At 42.7% G+C, this 15,756-nt stretch overlaps 2 protein-coding genes across 6 annotated transcripts in view; both read right to left on the minus strand.

The window, feature by feature from the left end:
- LOC131026842 (3-oxoacyl-[acyl-carrier-protein] synthase II, chloroplastic) overlaps positions 1-15,756 on the minus strand; it is a 54,769-nt gene that overhangs the window by 24,882 nt on the left and 14,131 nt on the right. The gene's annotated exons all lie outside the window — the stretch shown is intronic.
- LOC131856610 (uncharacterized) lies at positions 9,610-11,782 on the minus strand. Its single transcript, XM_059208456.1, has 4 exons — positions 11,669-11,782; positions 10,901-11,437; positions 10,226-10,790; positions 9,610-10,001 (listed from the first exon to the last, which is right to left on the minus strand). Exons 1-4 carry the CDS (start codon positions 11,780-11,782, stop codon positions 9,610-9,612), a joined length of 1,608 nt encoding a protein of 535 aa, XP_059064439.1.

Here is a 15,756-nt window from a genome sequence, read left to right on the forward strand (position 1 = left end):
GCCAAAATCAAGGATGAAGAGAAAGATTTTGCAGACAATTCATGACACCAAGCCAATCTAGGTATTTCAAGACCAACACACATATCAAGAGAAAGGTTTGCATGAAAGAAGCTCAAGGATGATGTCCTCTCCCACATCAAAGAAGCATCATTTGTCATAAGAATTAAAAAAAAAAGACTTTTTCAATAGGTCTTTTGCAGCTCTTACCTATCTCGAAGCAAAAATGGTAAAGTATCTCAATGAATTTCATCTTGAGACTTCCTAATGTCCAAAGTAAAGACTATATATATGTTGTTGTAGAGAGACTAACGAAGTATGCACATTTCTTTTCCATCTATACAATTTTAAAGTGTCAGAAGTGGCTCATTTGTTCTTCAAGGAAGTGATGAAATTCCATGTCAATAGATTACCCAAAGGCATCATGATTGTTAAGAGACACTCACTTTGTGAGATTGTTTTGGGAAGAGCTCTTTCTTTTGGCAGGAACTAAGCTCAACCCCAACAACGATTACCATACATAAACAGATTGCTAGAATGAGATTGTGAACAAATGGGTGGAACTGTGGAAGATGACTTGAGAATTATGTTGTTGATCAGTAGAAGACTTGGATCAAGTGGCTCTACTTGGGGGAGCACTGTTACAACACAACGCCTACAACATATCAATCATTTGTCAAAAGAATAAAACAAAATAGACTTTTCTAACAGGTCTTTTACATCTCTTACCTATTTCGGCGCAAAAATGGTAAAGTATCTCAATGGATTTCATCATGAGCCTTCCTAATGTCCAAGGTAAGGACTATATATATGTTGTTGTATACAGACTAAGTAAGTAGGCACATTTCTTTGCCATCTCTAGAGATTTTGAAGCATCACAAATGGCTGATTTGTTCTTCAAGGAAGTGATAAAACTCCATGGATTACCCAAAAGCATCATGATTCTTAAGATACACTCACTTCATGAGCCTGTTTTGGCAAGAGCTCTTTCTTTTGGTGTCAACTGAGCTCACTCCCAACACCAATTACCGCCCATAGACAGAAGGCTAGACTGAGATTGTGAACAAATGAGTGGAAGGTTACTTGAGAAATTATGTTGTTGATTAGCAAAAGACTTGGATCAAGTGGGTCTACCTAGGTGAGCAGTGATACAACACAACACCTATCACATGTTGATCATTTGTCGAAAGAATAAAAAAAATTAGACTATGCCGACAGATCTTTTGCAGCTCTTACGTATCTTGAAGCAAAAATGGGAAAGTATATCAATGGATTTCATCATAAGACTTCCTAATGTCCAAAGTAAAGACTATATATATGTTGATGTGGACAAACTAACAAAGTATGCACATTTCTTTGACATCTCTACAGATTTTAAAGTGTCACAAGTGACTGATTTCTTCATCATCATTAACAAAGTGATGAAACTCCATGGATTACCCAAAAGCATCATGATTGATAAGAGACAGTCACTTTATGGGCTTGTGTTGGCAAGGGCTCTTTCTTTTGGCAGGAACTGCACTCATTCCCACCACCTGTAGACAAATGGCTAGACTGAGATTGTGAACAAAGGGGTGGAAGGTTACTTGAAAAATTATGTTATTGATCAGCACAAGAATTGGATCAAGTGGCTCTACTTAGAGGAGCAATGTTACAACACAACACCTACCACATTCAATCAAGACGACACCATTCATGGCTTTGTATGGGTATGAAGCTCGAAACTTTGTTGATCTATTTCTGGCGAATAGCAAGATACCAAGAGCAAGTGATGTGATCAGACAAAGCCAAGACAATCTAAAGTCACTCAAGAATAATCTCTAACTAGCTCAAAACCAATAAAAAATGTAAGCAAACCATCATAGGATTGAGCAAAAATCTGAGATTGGAGACATGGTTTATGTGAGATTGCAGCCTTGCAAGCAATATTCTTTGAAGGCAAGTGGGGCGAAAAATCTCAAACTGTCTTTCTATGGGCCTTAATGAAATCTGAGAAAGATTAGTGAAGTGGCCTATGAGTTGGAGATAACAAAGGGAAGTAAGATACACATATAGAACTCTCAAATGAGTTGCCTCCGATGGATGAAGATGGAAAACTAGTTTTTATTCCTAAGGCAGTCATGATGTAAGGGTGAGGAAGCTGAGAAACAAAAGCACCAAGGAGTACCTGATTCGATAGAAAGATCTTTCAATGGAGGATACAATGTGGGAAGGCCCACAGATTTTGGAACATCTGAAACTGCAACTGCTTGATGACAAGCAATTTTGAGTGGGGCAGCCTTGTCATGTCCCATTTCTAGTCAATCTAAGTCTATTTTAAGGAAGGTCGACAAATAGCTATGTTAAAAGGGTGGGAAAAAGCTAGCAGTGGAAGGGAACACACAAATTCTAATCAATGCCACAAATGGTGATAAAGTCTAAACATGGAGGCCAAATAAGATCATCAGCAAAGCCAAGTGGCTACAAGATTAATTTGAGCAGTTTTCGCAGAAAGTGAAGACATTTCAAGTCAATTTTTTTAATGAATTTCCAACCTTCAAAGAATAGGAAATAGCTTATATAGGTGTTTATAGGTGCATCTTATTGCCCAAAAACATGGCCTTTTCTACCAAATACGAGATTTTGTGAACTATTGATGCCAAAATAAAATTGAAAGAGATTAAGTTGTTTCATGGAAGGTCTGAATTCCTCATAGATAGTTTTTTTATCATCATAAGATATGTAGTTATAATTCATTGTTTTAGTTGGATCATACGTCTACAATATAAAGGTTGTTGTTTAATTGATGTAGGCACACTACCAATTGACTAGAAGCAACCCCATTTTGTACCATAATTTGAAATTTTAGATTATATTGCATGTTTTAGGAATCATTCAACTAACACAATTGGTCACATTAAAACCTAGCTAGAATGAGTACAAGAGTAAATGAGTTTGAATTCTACCTAGGCCACTCCTATTAATAAAAGCATCCATTTTGATGCTCAGATAAGGATTTGGGCATGATTTTGGCACCCATACGCATCAGGGGAAGAATCTGGAATTCCTCACTTTAGCAAGATTTTATGTTTGAAAAGAGTTTCTGAGAAGGAGTTGCATGAGAAAAGAGAGAGGGAAGAGATAATGACCGCTCTAATTTTGAGTTTTTGTCTTTTAACAACAAGGGCAAACAATAAAGATGAGTGTGGAAGAATAAAGGATAGTAAAAGAGAGAAACATGTAGGAAGGTGAAGAGCAAGGCACCAAAGAGAGAACAATAAGGGGAGTTGCGTGAAATGAAATATAAAGACAAAGATGAGATCATGGGAGGTCATGTAGGAGAAGAAAGAAGGAAGAATGTTTCTCAAAACAGTAGACCTCTGATCCAAAAGGATGGGCTTTATCTTTATGCTACAAGAATTGATGACAAGGAAATGTGAGGGCTGAAGTTAACAATAGAAGGGTGTACATCCTTGGTAGAAAAATATTCCAAGGAAAGAATGGAAAAAGAAGCCACATTTCTAAGTTTGATTCTTTATTCATAAGTGAGGACATGAAGCAAAGAAAACACACAATACGAGAATTTGGATGAAAAGAGACACATGAGAAGAAAAATAACTCAAAGTAGGCCATGAGTAGGGGAAGGATGCAATTGTTGCAAATGTTTTGTTAAAAGATGAGATCTTCACTTGTACTTTGTGTGGGCATATAAAAGAGTGGGACAAAAGCTTCAAAGGAGGATGAGATTTGAGAGTTTTGGTCTTGAAAGGTGTAAGCCCTTGATAAACAAAGGAGCTACATTTATTGGTTGTCAACAAGAGCTTCATGTTGAGAGAAAGGGATACATTCCATGTAAAGAAGAGTACCTATATGCTATTTTAAGGTAGGGAAGGTTTATTCACTTTTATTTTGTAATATAATAGTTACATGCAAATTCTTGCAAGTTGGATTTTGAACCATGTAAACGACTGTATGGTTATTTTATTTATCTCTTAGAGTGAAGGTTGTGAGTCACCGTTGATGCCTAATTCAAGGTTCCATTGCCCACTTTTCTAATACTTGTTTACTTGTGGTTTTAAAAAGTATGTGTGTACGCATCTATGTGCATTTGTTGCTTGCAACAATATGGCTGAGCAGCTGAGCACAAAGTTCAAGTTGAGTGACCCATAATAATTGAAAAAGGATGACATAAAGTGTAGAAGGTCACTTGCAATAACTTCATGTGAGGTGTAGGTCTAAAAGAGTGTATTGAACAATAGTAGTATTACTCACAAGCACACAAAATTTTCTTCAAAAACACCTATGATCATTGCTTACAACTATGCAACCTCACTCTAGCTAAAAGTGTGTAGTTTTGAGTTTTCAAAAACTACCATGATAGGTATACCTAATTAATCAATCCCCTAACCTTGATTATATTAGTTGCTATTAGAATGGGTTTGTATTCAATAAAGTATAAGATGAGAAGAATGTAGTGTAAAGGTGTTCTAAACTTTTAGAAGGTAGCTAGAGAGAAAAGATTTAGAAATTAATAGTGAGAGAACAACATATTTCAACAAGAAGGATTGTGAAAGAATAGATGTCCCACAGAGGATTTTTTGTTGATGCCATTAGGAGATGGTACACAAACTTGGCTTGAAGATGATAATGTATCCTAGTTGTAATGGATGGAGTTTGTCACCTTAGGAAAGATGAATCCCCAAGGACAAATTATCCATCCGATTACCTCTTCGAACAGGCGCAACGCTGAGCCAGGAGCAAAAGGAATGCTTTGGGTCTGTCAGCGAACCGAAACGAACCTCTGGCGAACTCTACAAGGTTCTGTAACCGAGGCGATAGCGTAGACCCAAGACTACAGTGCGGATAGCGGGCTGCAGCACAGTGCGCTAACGTCCTAGGTGGACAAAACACAGAGCTAGACAAAGATGCCTGGTTCTTACGGACAAAACACAGAACAGAAACAGAAACAACTAAACTACTAACTATCTAATGAGCTAACCAAACACGAATAAATAAGTATAGAATATACAGAATATGGGTGAAATAATCTGCTTAAACGAAAATGTGAAGCAGAAAGGAAAGAGCAAATGGGGAACCTGAAAGGCTCTCGGGTTTAGGATGCCAGCACAGTGCGCGGACGCCAGTGCACTGCGCTGTCGTCTATGCGTCCAAAAAGCAATAAGTTTCAGAGTCCAAACGCTGGGTCGAACCTGTACTAGCGCACATAGAAAAGGGGGAAAATGTTGGGGTTGTAAAGGGGCCTGCCTCAGTCAGACCCCCACACTTAGGTGTTTCCACCGCCACGGACAGCCAGATTGGTATAGATTGAAAAATAGATAACTTGGAACAAATTGGTAAATTGGTAAATTGGTAAATTGGTAAATACATGCAAAAAGAAATCTAATTCCTATTGCATGCAAATAAATATTGGAATATTGGTAAATACACTTATTAATGCAAAGGACTCATTGCATGAAAGTGAAACAGAGAGAGTAAGTTTGGAAATCAAACCCTCCTTGATATTTGGCACCATGAGCATGATGAAGCCCACTTGATAACGCATTGGTAAGAAGCCACCACGAGGTTGGGAAGCTTGATGTTGGTATTGATAGCTTGCTTTTGATGTTGATGTTGCATGGGCCAAGAGCTTGCCAAAGAGAGCTTTTGAGAGAGCTTGAGAGAGCGTAAAGATCAAGAGTCAAGAACCCAAACTGGGAACCCCTCCAAATGAGTTGGAAAGGGTTTTTAATTCGAAACAAGCGAGGAGAGCCGTTACGGCACGACGCGGGCCAAAGGACACGCGTTGGCGCACATCTAAGTCACCAACACTTTTAAAATCTGACCATTTTCCGAGACGTTAGCACAGCGCACGAACATCCCCGCGTCGAGCTACTGTTCGTCGGGAATAGGTCCTAAAGGGTTGACAAGGCTAAACAATGATCCTTGGAATGAAGATCCTATGATGGCAAAATGTTACAATTTCAATCATAGGGTCGTCATAAGTGCCTTAGGCCTCATGAACAAGTGTCATAAATGCACCGGGTACAATTTAGGACACTACATTTTGCCCCCACTTTAGTGGACTAATCAGCCTCAGGGATCAATCCCACTAAAGTAGTTTAGAAGACATATTTGCCAAGCTCATGTAGTGCAATAAATGCGGCCAAGGTAATAAATGCACTTCAGAGACGTTTCAGGAGTCACAGAGGTCAGGTCCGCGATCACGAACGATACCCCCAAGTTTCTGCGAAGAAAATGTATCATTTGAAAAGACAAAGAACGTGCTACAAAACAAACAAATGTGTCAGCACGAAAAATGGAGGAAGCTACTCAGGCGAGAAGAATGATTAAGAAGCATTAGTCCAGAAAGAAGTGAAAAATCAAATGTAGGCGAGTATATGCCCCCTCATGTTTTGCCTCCAGCAGAGTGGGGGAAAACAAGAAGGAAAACAAGCCAAAATTGTCCCAAAGAACTGCAGGCATTCAAGCTTAGAATTGTATAGAGCCAAAGCGAAAATGCTTCGCAGACGAAAGCTTAGAGCGAGTATGATCGAGGACCTTTGCACCGCAATCGAGCAGGGCGAGGAGCCTGACCAGGTACGCTTTGAGTCATACTCATTTTTGTTGTTTTATACATGTTTTTAGGATTTTTCGGAGGACCACAACACAGGCATCCAAAGGACGTGTGGTCCTCCCGCCAACACGCATCTATCCCAGATGAGCGCTGATGTCCAGAGGATGCGCTGTCGTCCCTTCTGGACGTTGTCGTCTAGAAGATGCGATGCCGTCTTCTGGGCACACTAGCATCCACCGAAAATGATGATGAAGGAAACTGATGGAATATTTTTTTGTTGTTCGCATGTGCAAAGATTGCCCGAGATCAAGAGAACACCGCGGGGCATCTGTTGCAGATGGTTCAAGACAGATTAGAGGATCTCACTCAAGCCAAGCGGCAACTACTACGCAAGGTCGGCTTATGGACGTATATGCTCCCTAAGTTCCAATTCCATGCCCCCATGCTACAGGCACTAATGGAGCACTGGGATGTTGATACCATGTCATTTCACCTACCCACGAGGGAGATGATTGTGACCTTAGTAGACATCTACCAGATTCTACGGCTTCCCATCAAAGGGGAGCAAGTCACCACGGCGATCCTGTCACAACGAGAGCTCATCGCCCAGCAAGAGTGGGCCTTAGGTCGACGGGTAGACAGCACAGGGCATGTGTATCTGCGAGCACTAGGCCAAGGCTAAGTCGTCATTCCCCTTGTCCGGCACATCATGATAGCGACCATAGCACTGTGGGTCCTGACAAATGGTCGAGGATCGAAGCTGGCAGCAGGGTTTGTGCCACTTATTAAAGAGATGGAGGAGAGCCAGACTGTATATGCGTGGGGCCGCAGCATGTTGGCTCATTTATACTATGAGCTTTCACAATACGTGCACCATGAGTATCATAGTCTAACTGTGTGCACTCTACTACAGGTATGGGCCTTCGAGCACATCGCATGCACCTAACCTGTAGGATTTCCGATGCCGATGCCCTTGGACATGCCATGGGCACACGCCTATCCTCAATGACGCAGAGCGTGGCGCACGGGAGACCTGACCTTCTAGTGCATCTCATTCAACCAGCTTGGGATCAGTGACGTCGTCTGGCAATCGTACCGGGAGATGAAGGTCTGGGTCACAGACCGACTGCAGCTACCACGGATGCAGAGAGACTGATTCTTACTCGAGTGGCAGGACTACGTGGTCATGCCCTACTACTAGCACCGATGCATGAGGCAGTTTGGGCAGGTGCAGGTGCAAACAATGCCACTCGTCACTCCTACCTATGCACGATCAGCCAGGAGCACTCTGAGACCCCAGGACCGGCCTCATCCCACCACCAAGGACGTGCAGGACAACTCTGAGGGTAGAGACAATGACGACATCGATCCACAGCTAGATATAGACGATGTTGGAGTCACTGCTGACTTCGCAAAGTGGTGAGAGAGAGGGTTGCCCCGGCACCGCTCTTCCCACCAAACGCAGCAGGAGGAGATGCGAGGACGCTGGGAGAGGACGATTCTGAGGGCTCGCCGGAGGCAGAGGACGATAGACCAGGCCAGCGGCGACGGATGAGGAGCCCGAGTCCAGATAGGCCGATCGGGTGGGCACTCCCACCAAGACTGGCGATACCACCACCAGCTGCCACAATTGGCGCAGAGGGGTCTAGTAGTTGGGCTCCTCCGCAAGATCCAGACTGGCAGGCGGGTGATCCTGGTATGTATATGCTATTTTCTGTTTATGTACTTTCATTTCTTTTGATACGCATATGCATAGATAGAAATTTTTGATATGATGAGGTACTGATGGAGAATCCATTGGTGTTTGCCGAGGGCGTGGCGGAGTGGCTGAGTTTTGTTTATCAGTCACTCGTAGAGTTCATCCCGGATGTATAGTCTCAGGGTCCTATACTGGATGCTTATCGGCCCATCTAGTCGACAGGACGACATGCACATCTATTCGAGCCTGTAGCACGACTACGGACAGTTTATGAGGAGGGTCGGGTGGAGCTGGTGCAAGGAGCAGCACAGCTGGCCACTATGACAGGGTAGCGGGATCAAGCCCTGCAAGAGGTACGAGCTGTCTTGAGAGAGAGAGACCAAGCAGTGACGCGAGCTGAGAGTACCGAGAGGGCACCTGACGCTCTACAGAGCCAAGTTGATGACCTTCAGCGACAGTTGGATGCCGCTCAGAAGGGTGTCGCAGGTCATCTAGACCACCACCGAGTGCATCAGCTGATGACGGACCTAGATGTCGCACGCTAGCGAGAGATCGGCCTGCGGGAGGAGTTGATGACGCAGCAGGAGACCATTGCAGAGCTACGAAGGGAGCTGAGGGGTCTGCGCTCACAAGGCACTACAGCCGCGAGATCGCAGTCCACTTCAGTTCGGCAGCCTCTGAGGAGAGACCAAGATCCACCGGCGCCAGCCAACTAAGGGACACGTCCCCCAGCCCTAGGCCAGGATCCGTCAGCACCAACGGGCTGATATATTTTTGATTTAGATGGATGATGTATAGCATTCTTTTTGAGATGTCCACAAGATGTATTTTACACATACAACAACATCACATGTTTTTGTAGTGATGCGATACATGTACATGATACATTATACATGTATATATATGATGTGGCTCAACATTTTGATCTGTTCTCTTGTGTTATCATGGATAGATGTTATCATTTGTATTACATGTTTATGTGATGTATGATGTAGATTAGATGGCTATCATGATTTCATTTACATGTCGTTGTGTTCATACATGCATGGTGAAATACTCTGATGATCTATGAGTTTAAGAATAAAGCATATGTACACATGCACACACACACGTGGATATGGCTATACATAGTCACTTTATAACACAATAATGGAGATTTGTGTTGACAAAGGATACGCATCAGGACGTGACCGTCGTAGGGAACTAGGCATCACGTGCAAGACACATATTACATATTTTTCTACACATAGTATCGACGCAGGTGCGTAGCGTTGATAGGCTCTTTGAGAGGAGTACCATCCATGGAAGATAAACCATAGGCACCAAAACCATAGACAAAAGGGACGATGTAAGGACCTAACTAATTCGGACTAAACTTTTCACGTTGGTCGGGTGGCGCATTAACATTTCTCTGGTTCTCATAGAGGACCAAGTCACCTATTTGGAACGTTCTAGGAAGCACACTTTGGTTATACTGACGAGATTGAGATTTCTGATAAGCCTGGAGATGTTGAAGGGTCTTCAAGCGGCGCTCATCTGACAGCTCCAGCTGATTCAGACGAAGAGTGCAATAAGAATCATCATCGATATTCAGACGAAGAGTGCAATAAGAATCATCATCAATATTCAGACGAAGAGTGCGATAAGAATCATCATCGATAACCCCTTTTAAGGAGATACGTAAAGAGGGGATCTCCAATTCGAGGGGCGTGATGGCGTCAACGCCATACATGAGGTTATAGGGCATCGTTCCTGTAGCCATACGAACACTCATGCGATAGGCCCATAATGCATAAATCAGTTGCGAATGCCAATCCTTACCATGCTTAGTGACAGTCTTGCATAAGATCTACTCGATGGTTTTGTTAGATGCTTCTGCTTGAACATTGGACTGTGGATAGTAAGGAGAGAAAAAGCAATGCTGAATGTGGAATTTCTCGAGGAACTGCTTGACCTCCTTTTCTTAAACAACGTACCATTATCAGAAATGAGGGTAGTAGGTATACCGAATCGAGAAATGATGTTATCCGTGATAAAACCACAAATCATGCCAGCAGTAGTCGAACGCAGTGGTACTGCTTCAACCCACTTCGTGAAGTAATTTGTGGCGGTAATAATGAAGATATGACCTTTAGACGACGGAGGAGATATTTTATCGATAATATCTAGTCCCCAAGTCTGAAAAGGCCACGGAGAGACTTGACTACGGAGTAGCTGTGCGGGGGCTCGAATCAAGTTGCTGTGTTGTTGACATTGAGGGCATTTCTTAACAAAAGTGAAGGAGTCTTGCTCCATCGTTTGCCAATAGTACCCCATATGAATAAGTTTGTACACCAAAGATTTACCACCAAAATGACCACCTCCAGAACCCGACTGGGCTTCCTGAAGGGCCACAGGGATCTCGGCTTTTGTTAAACATCGCAAAAGAAGACCATTATATGATCTCCTGTATAATATGTCAGATAAGAGGATATAACGAGTAGCTAATTTCCGAATTCGCACACGCGAACTTTTACTAGTGTCTTCGGGAAAGCTTCCAGTCTTTAGATAATTGAATATATGTGCAAACCATTCTCCTGAGTAGAGATGAGCACATATGAGATTGTCTTGATATGCGCTATCTGAAATAGTCGGGAGTTGAGGACTTGCACCACAAAGTGGTACTCATCCTGGCCAAAATCGGGGCCTACAAGGGAAGTCGCGCTTGCCATTGCATTTGCGTGACGATTTTCTCTCCAAGGGATGCTATTGATCGTGTGAGTAGTGAATTGTTTCAGTATAGTCAGAACTAAATCCTTATACTGAGACAACTTCAGTTGTTTCACACGATAAGCACCTGTCACTTGATTTACAATGAGTTCGGAATCTCCATGGATGCGGATATGTTTCACACCCATGGCAATCGTGGCACGAAGTCTTGCAATCAGAGCCTCATACTCAGCAATGTTATTGGAGGAATGAAATTCCAAGCGGAATGAAAGGGGAATCAATTTTCCTTCAGGTAAAACAAAGACTACACCTGTGTCGAAACCAGTTTGACATCTTGAACCGTCAAAATACAAGTCCCATACAGGGTTTTGATCAACGATCAAGACGTCCTCGTTGGGCAAGAGGTCTAGGGTGGGAAAAGATTTGCTCGAGGGAGCATCGACCAACTGCTCGGCGATAACCTGTCCCTTAATTGACTTCTAAGAGAGATGAATTTCAGGTCAAATTCAGAGAGTAGCATTACCCATTTAGCCAACCGTCCTGACAGATCATTTAGCAAAGAGGTGCTTAAGGATGTCATTTTTGGCAATGACCCATGTTTCTACATGGAGAATGTAATGTCTTAACTTTTGGGTCATGAACATGAGAGCTAAGCACTGTTTCTCTATGGTAGAATATCGGGTCTCATAATCTATCAATGTATGGCTAACGTAATAGACAGCTCTCTCTCGATCTTCATCATCACACCGAGCTAGCAATGCTGCTAGAGCATGAGATATGGCGGAGATGTATAAGAAGAAAGGTCTATCAAACACAGCCGGCATCAAGATAGGAGGATTAGCCAAGTAATCCTTGATTCATTCCATTTAAAGTGAACATCCTTCTTCAACAATCGTGTGAAAGGGAGAGTTCGATCAGCCAGTTGCGCCACAAATCAACAGATGGCCTGAATTTTCCCTTGCAGACTACGAAGCTAAGAGATGTTTCTAGGTGGAGGCATGTTGACGATAGCATCAATCTTATCTATATCTATTTCAATTCCTTGATGAGAGACGATAAACCCCAAGAGTTTCCCTACGTCAACACCGAAGACTTAAGAGGGTTTGGTCTCATTTTATACAACCGAAGTCTTTCAAAGACCAAACATAGATTTTCAACATGCATTCCTCATGCTAGGGATTTTACCAAAATGTCATCGACATAATCTTCTAAGATCTTACGGATGAAATCATGGAAGATCAAAGTCATAGCTCATTGATAGGTTGCTCCCACATTCTTCAACCAAACGGCATGAAGACATAGCAAAAGGTCCCCCATGGGGCCGTGAAGGCAGTCTTATACTAATCTTCCGAGTTAATGTGGATTTGATTATAATCCGAGAAGCCATCCATAAATGAAAGCAAAGCATACCCTACGGTCGAATCGACGATCATATCAATATTCAAGAGGGGAAAGTCATCTTTGAGAGATGCCTTATTCACATCCCGAAAGTCGATGCAAATGCAAATTCTCCCATTGGGTTTGCTCACCGGTACAATGTTTGAGATCCAAGGCGAGTAGTCAATAGGCCGGATAAGGCTAGCTTTTAAGAGCTTCTCTATCTCAGTCTTGACCAACAAGGCCACCTTAGGATTCAAGTTTCGAATCTTTTGTTTCACCACCTTAGCATCAGTGTTAAGCACAATGTTGTGTACCACAATTGACTCATCAATGCCAAGGATCTCTTCATAAAACCAAGCAAAGATGTCGGGGAATCGATGTAACAACTCGGAATATTCTATCGATTCTTCAGAAGACAAGCAGATCCCAATCTTTATAATTTTATCGGGAGCCTTATCACTTATGACAACATCAGTAGTCTCCCCGCGTAGGAGCGCACTGCCGTCGTCCGGATGAGAAACAAATATTTGCTCTACATTACGGGAAAGAGGTGCCTCCTATGCAGCGGATTCTCCAAAGTAGGCTTGAGTGTTCAAGCAATATGGGAATCAGTGTTTATGCTGATAAGAGGGCAGCTCCTTGTAGACACCTAGAAATTCCTTCAAGGATTCTTCCAAAGGGAATAAGTCCAAAGGAATCTCAGTAGGCGATGCACTAGTATCAATGAGTTATGGATGGACAAGCTCCAAAGGCAGGGGATCGGTCGAAATCATGTTCACTGTCAACCATGGTTTTGCCTTTCGTCCTGTATGACGATACCCTAGTCCAATGTTGTAGTGGCGAGGTTCGGCCTCTAAAGGGATCTGAATGCCTTGCTCATTAGGCCCACAACCCCTTCCATCGTACCCAAGTTGAGAGACCATCTTGTATACAGGACCATAGATCTCTTGAAGCTCTTTCCCTGATGATGGTTTGGTATAGAAAAGATGATCCACATGGTAAGCGTCACCCGGCTTTATGGATGCATAATCATCCTTTGTAGCCGAACTGAATGCTATCTTTGGAAAACTCAAGTGGACAGGATCTACTTTGTATTCACCTCCGTGGGAATCAATGAAGTCCAAAGAACCCCAGTCGTCGCCTAAGCATGCATTGACTTTCAATGGAGAAGACGACTTTACTGGAGATCGTCACTTAGGCGGCGGCTCTAGCATTTCCGTCTTAGGAGTGTCAATCGTGAGAGACTCAGATGACTTCTCCTTTTTAACAACTTCCTTAGGGATCTCTTCTTTCTTGCACTCTTCCTTTTTAGGGTAGGTGGCAGAAGCAAAAGTTATCACCGAAGAAGATAAGTTTGGTACCCAATTATGAAACGAGGGTGTAGCAGCAGCCTGATCCACTGCAGCAATCTAACATAACTACATAGCCTCAGGGTCAGCCCTAACTGTGACACGGTGTTAACAGCTACAAACTTCACCGCTCCATGAAGCGTAGAAGAGACGACTCCAAGGCATGAAGCCAAGGTCTACCTAGGAGAAGGTTGTATGATAAAAGACCTGGCATAACGTGCACAAGGTTGGAATGGTTACCGGTCCAACCTTCAAGGACAGTATGACAATTCCTACAAGCGGTTTTTCCACAGTTGTCAAAACCTCAAATGTACAGAGAGGACGCTACAAAAGATTTCGGAGGACAATAATCATCAAAGGATCCGCTAGATTCCCCACCTCGGGAGGCGGAAGTTCATGCGAATAGAAAGTAATATTCGGCGAATCCACACGAATATGATCCATCAACGCATTCACGTCAACCGGTCTCGCAGAGGAAGGTAGCAAGATCTTCTGAAAAGCTTCCTGCGGCATACCTTGGTATACCGGGGTAGTTTAAAGCAAATCCCACAATGAGATCTTAGTTGGAGTAACCTTAAGTTGCTCGATAAGATCGTAATCACTCGGTTGTTTGTCCGTCGATACGGGTGCCTTAGGAAGAGTCGGTTGAGAAGGTGGTAAAGAAATTTTTTGTTGTTGTCCGGGAACTTGCTTGTTATTACGAGTGTTATACATGTGTGCAATGGTGTTGTAAGACGATTGTCTAGATTGCATAAATCTGGCATATAGATCAGAAGTTTCTCCTTTGAAAAGCTTTCCATTAATGGGCTTAACCTTCTTGGGGGAAGGGCTAGCCGCTGTCACATGAATGAAAGGTCTCTTAGGCCTTTGAGGGGTTGCGGAGACGACAATGACAATCACGGATGCTTTTTCTTCACATGAGGATGTTGAGGAAGGCGACTAATCCCTTGCAATCCTTTTTGGAGGAGATGCATCAAGGAAGTCGTCTAAAACTTCATCCAACATATCGAAATCATCTTTCGAAAATGCCTAATCAAAGGCATTAAACTCTGAAGGAAGAGATCCGACATCTAGACCATTCACATTAGGTTCTAAAACTTCATCCAACATATCGAAATCATCTTTCAAAAATGCCTAATCAAAGGCATTAAACTTTGAAGGAAGAGATCCGACATCTAGACCATTCACATCAGGTTCACCAAAATGTAATGGATGGAATTTGCCACCTTAGGAAAGATGAATCCCCAAGGACAAATTATCCGTCTGATTACCTCTTCAAACAGGCGTAACGCTGAGCCAGGAGCAAATGGAATGCTTTGGGTCTGTCAGAGAACCAAGACGAACCTTTGGCGAACTCTACAAGGTTCTGTAACCAAGGCGATAGTACAAACCCAAGACTGCAATGCAGATTGCGAACTGCAGTGCGATGCGCTAATGTCCTAGGTGGACAGAACACAGAGCTAGACAAAGATGACAGGTTCTTATGGACAAAACACAGAACAGAAACAAAAACAACTAAACTACTAACTATTTAACGAGCTAACCAAACACGAAATAATCTGCTTAAACGAAAATATGAAGCAAAAAGGACAAAGCAAATGGGGAACCTGGGAGGTTCTCGTGTTTAGGATGCCAGCACGGTGCACAAACACCAGTACGTTGCGCTGTCGTCTGTGCGTCCAGAAAGCAATAAGTTTCAGAGTCCAAACGCTGGGTCGAACCTGTACCTGCACACACAAAAAAGGGGGAAAATGTTGGGGCTGTATAGGGGCCTGCCTCAGTCAGACCCCCACACTTAGGTGTTTCCACCACCACGGACAGCCAAATTGGTATAGATTGAAAAATAGATAACTTGGAACAAATTGGTAAATTGGTAAATTGGTAAATACATGCAAAAAGAAATCTAATTCCTATTGCATGCAAATAAATATTGAAATATTGGTAAATACACTTATTAATGCAAAGGACTCATTGCATGAAAGTGAAACAGAGAGAGTAAGTTTGGAAATCAAACCCTCCTTGATATTTGGCATTGTGAGCGTGATGAAGCCCACTTGATAAACAAATTG

This window comes from Cryptomeria japonica, chromosome 1, assembly GCF_030272615.1.
Source record: "Cryptomeria japonica chromosome 1, Sugi_1.0, whole genome shotgun sequence".
NCBI lineage: Eukaryota > Viridiplantae > Streptophyta > Pinopsida > Cupressales > Cupressaceae > Cryptomeria > Cryptomeria japonica.

What these genes read in the sequence shown, in the direction of transcription:
- LOC131856610 (XM_059208456.1), bottom strand. Translation starts at nt 11,782, where the DNA reads ATGCCGGCTGTGTTTGATAGACCTTTCTTCTTATACATCTCCGCCATA. An exon ending in GAGAGAGAGCTGTCTATTAC is followed by an intron (nt 11,438 to 11,668) that starts GTTAGCCATACA and finishes CATCTCTCTTAG; the next exon opens with AAGTCAATTAAGGGACAGGT. An exon ending in TACCCTCATTTCTGATAATG is followed by an intron (nt 10,002 to 10,225) that starts GTACGTTGTTTA and finishes GTATGGCTACAG; the next exon opens with GAACGATGCCCTATAACCTC.